The sequence below is a fragment of the Octodon degus genome, unplaced genomic scaffold (genome assembly GCF_000260255.1).
Source record: "Octodon degus isolate 3935 unplaced genomic scaffold, OctDeg1.0 scaffold00022, whole genome shotgun sequence".
Taxonomy (NCBI): Eukaryota; Metazoa; Chordata; class Mammalia; order Rodentia; family Octodontidae; genus Octodon; species Octodon degus.
The window spans coordinates 11,224,781-11,226,939 of NW_004524598.1; the positions used below are offsets into that span (position 1 = coordinate 11,224,781).

Here is a 2,159-nt window from a genome sequence, read left to right on the forward strand (position 1 = left end):
TCACAGAGAGCACATTGGCCAAGCAATGGCCATGACTCATCCACATGGCTGACACTGACAAAGGATCTACAATCTGAGGTACAGGATCTCAGGATAAAATCCTGAGGGGATCTGACTGACCTTATCAGATCCAAAAGCTACAACTCTTGTTGCATAGGTCCTGCTTTATTTTGGTCTTAATCATCCAGCAGAAAAGTATAAAAATGAAGTACAAGAAGTAAAGCTATGTTGTTATGTTGAGCTGTAGGGGACTCAGGTCAATAATTTCTGACATTGCCAGTGAAGCGGAAGACCCAATACTATTATAGATTACTGGACTCTTTTAGAATATTTTGCTGAGTTAACACATCTATAATATTCAAATAATGGAACTGAACAAAAAAGGGGATACAGATGAATGTCCGTTTTGTATCTGTGTATTCAAAATGGTTAGGATAAATATATAGTTACATTCTCTTAATGAATAGAGGAATTTGTTGTAATAGTGTTTGTAAATAGGATATCATGTCTGCATCTTGTACAGCAAATAACCACTAGGAAGACAGTATGCAATGTGTTAATTATTGAAACTGTCCTACCAATTTGATTTGAAACTGTTGCACTGCTATTTGTCTGTCAATAAAATTATGGGAAAAACATTTTTTTTAAAAGTTGAAAAACAGCCAAGTTGGAGACATTTTTATGAGCATAAAAATTTAAATTACTTTTGAACATTCACAAAAGCTACTGGTAGTTTTCACAGGAAGCATTTCCCAAATTATTATATTTTTCTAATACTATAGTTTGATAAGAATCCCCAAAAGGTCTATATGTTAAAAGTTTTGTCCCCAGCCTGCACTTTTGGCTGGTGGTTAGCCAGAAGAGGTAGGGCACAGGGGAAGATCCTTGGGCCACTGCGGGCAGGCCCTCTGTGGGGACGGTGGAGCACTAGAGTGTCCTCTCTAGTGTCCCAGGCATGGGGGGCTGGTTTTGCTCCACCACATCCTCTCGTCATGATGCCACCACGTGCCCAAAGCTACAGGCCGACCTATCATGGAATGAACCTCTAAAACTGTGCCCAAATAAACTCATCCTGTATGTATTATCTCGGGTATTTGCTATAATAACGGAAAACTGCCTGACATATCGAAGCTGGAAAACATTTTAAAAGATGGACAAACGTTAATTTCATTAAACAAATAGTTCTTGTCAAATACCTTTATCTGAAATACAAACAAAAACTTTTTTTGAAAGTATCAAAATGGGTAGGAAATATGTTACCTCGACTTGTATAATTCATATCAAAGTAAACTTGCATCTTAATCGTGTCCAGGGATGGATTTTTGGTATCCAGTAGCCGAGTCACACAAAGCTAGAAAAGAACAGCCAACTAAAGAGTCTATTTCCTGAAACACTAAGTTATTTTTAAAAATACAGAGAAACATCAAAGCAATTGTTCTTGATATTCATCCACCAACAGCTCCTCTTGTTATTACTGTTTTCTCCTTGAGAACTTCAGGCTTTATAGTTTAACCTAACCAGCACTATGTACTAAGCAATAGGTGATCTCCCTTGAGTTAATGCAGGTGGCTAGTAGTTTAGTTGAGGGCAAGCAGCTTGTTGTTTTAGTCTGAGAACGATAAATGTAGGTAAATGTTCCACAAAGCTTATATTTCAGTCCAGAACTCCTCTAAATATTAGCTGCTCTTTATCTGAGCCTGGATCAACACTGTCCTGATGCTAGAGGTCACATGCATTTCCTAAAATTCTGGGGGAAGTACTGCCCTCTCCTCACGAAATTTTTCTGGCTTTTACTCTGTTTCAAATTTCTTCTTCCAGCATGGTGCATGACTGTGATCCCAGAGAAGAGATGGGCCAGCTTAGGAGATGCTGTCTCAAAATAAAAACTAAAGACCTGGAAACTTAGCTCAGTAGAATGCAAGACTAAGAACACCTGTCTCTCATGACCCAGGCATCCAGGTCCCTTCCAGTGGAGAAGGAGGTATTGTTTTAAAAGTAGACTTTACAGATAAAAAGATTAGTCCAACCACGTGGCTCTCAATTGTGAAAAAAGAAAACATTTCTGATAACTTGAATTATACATTGAGGGCTGGAGAGATGGCTCAGTGGTCTAAAGCACCTACTTGAAACAAGCTTGGCAAAGCACAGGGACCGCGGTT

At 38.7% G+C, this 2,159-nt stretch overlaps 1 protein-coding gene across 2 annotated transcripts in view; it reads right to left on the reverse strand.

Moving 5' to 3' along the window:
- Cfap206 (cilia and flagella associated protein 206) overlaps nt 1–2,159 on the reverse strand; it is a 64,063-nt gene that overhangs the window by 57,393 nt on the left and 4,511 nt on the right. For both annotated transcript variants that reach the window (XM_023711960.1, XM_004628229.2), the window contains exon 4: nt 1,261–1,351. In XM_023711960.1, coding sequence (XP_023567728.1) covers nt 1,261–1,351 — 91 coding nt within the window. The remainder of the gene's footprint in view (nt 1–1,260; nt 1,352–2,159) is intronic.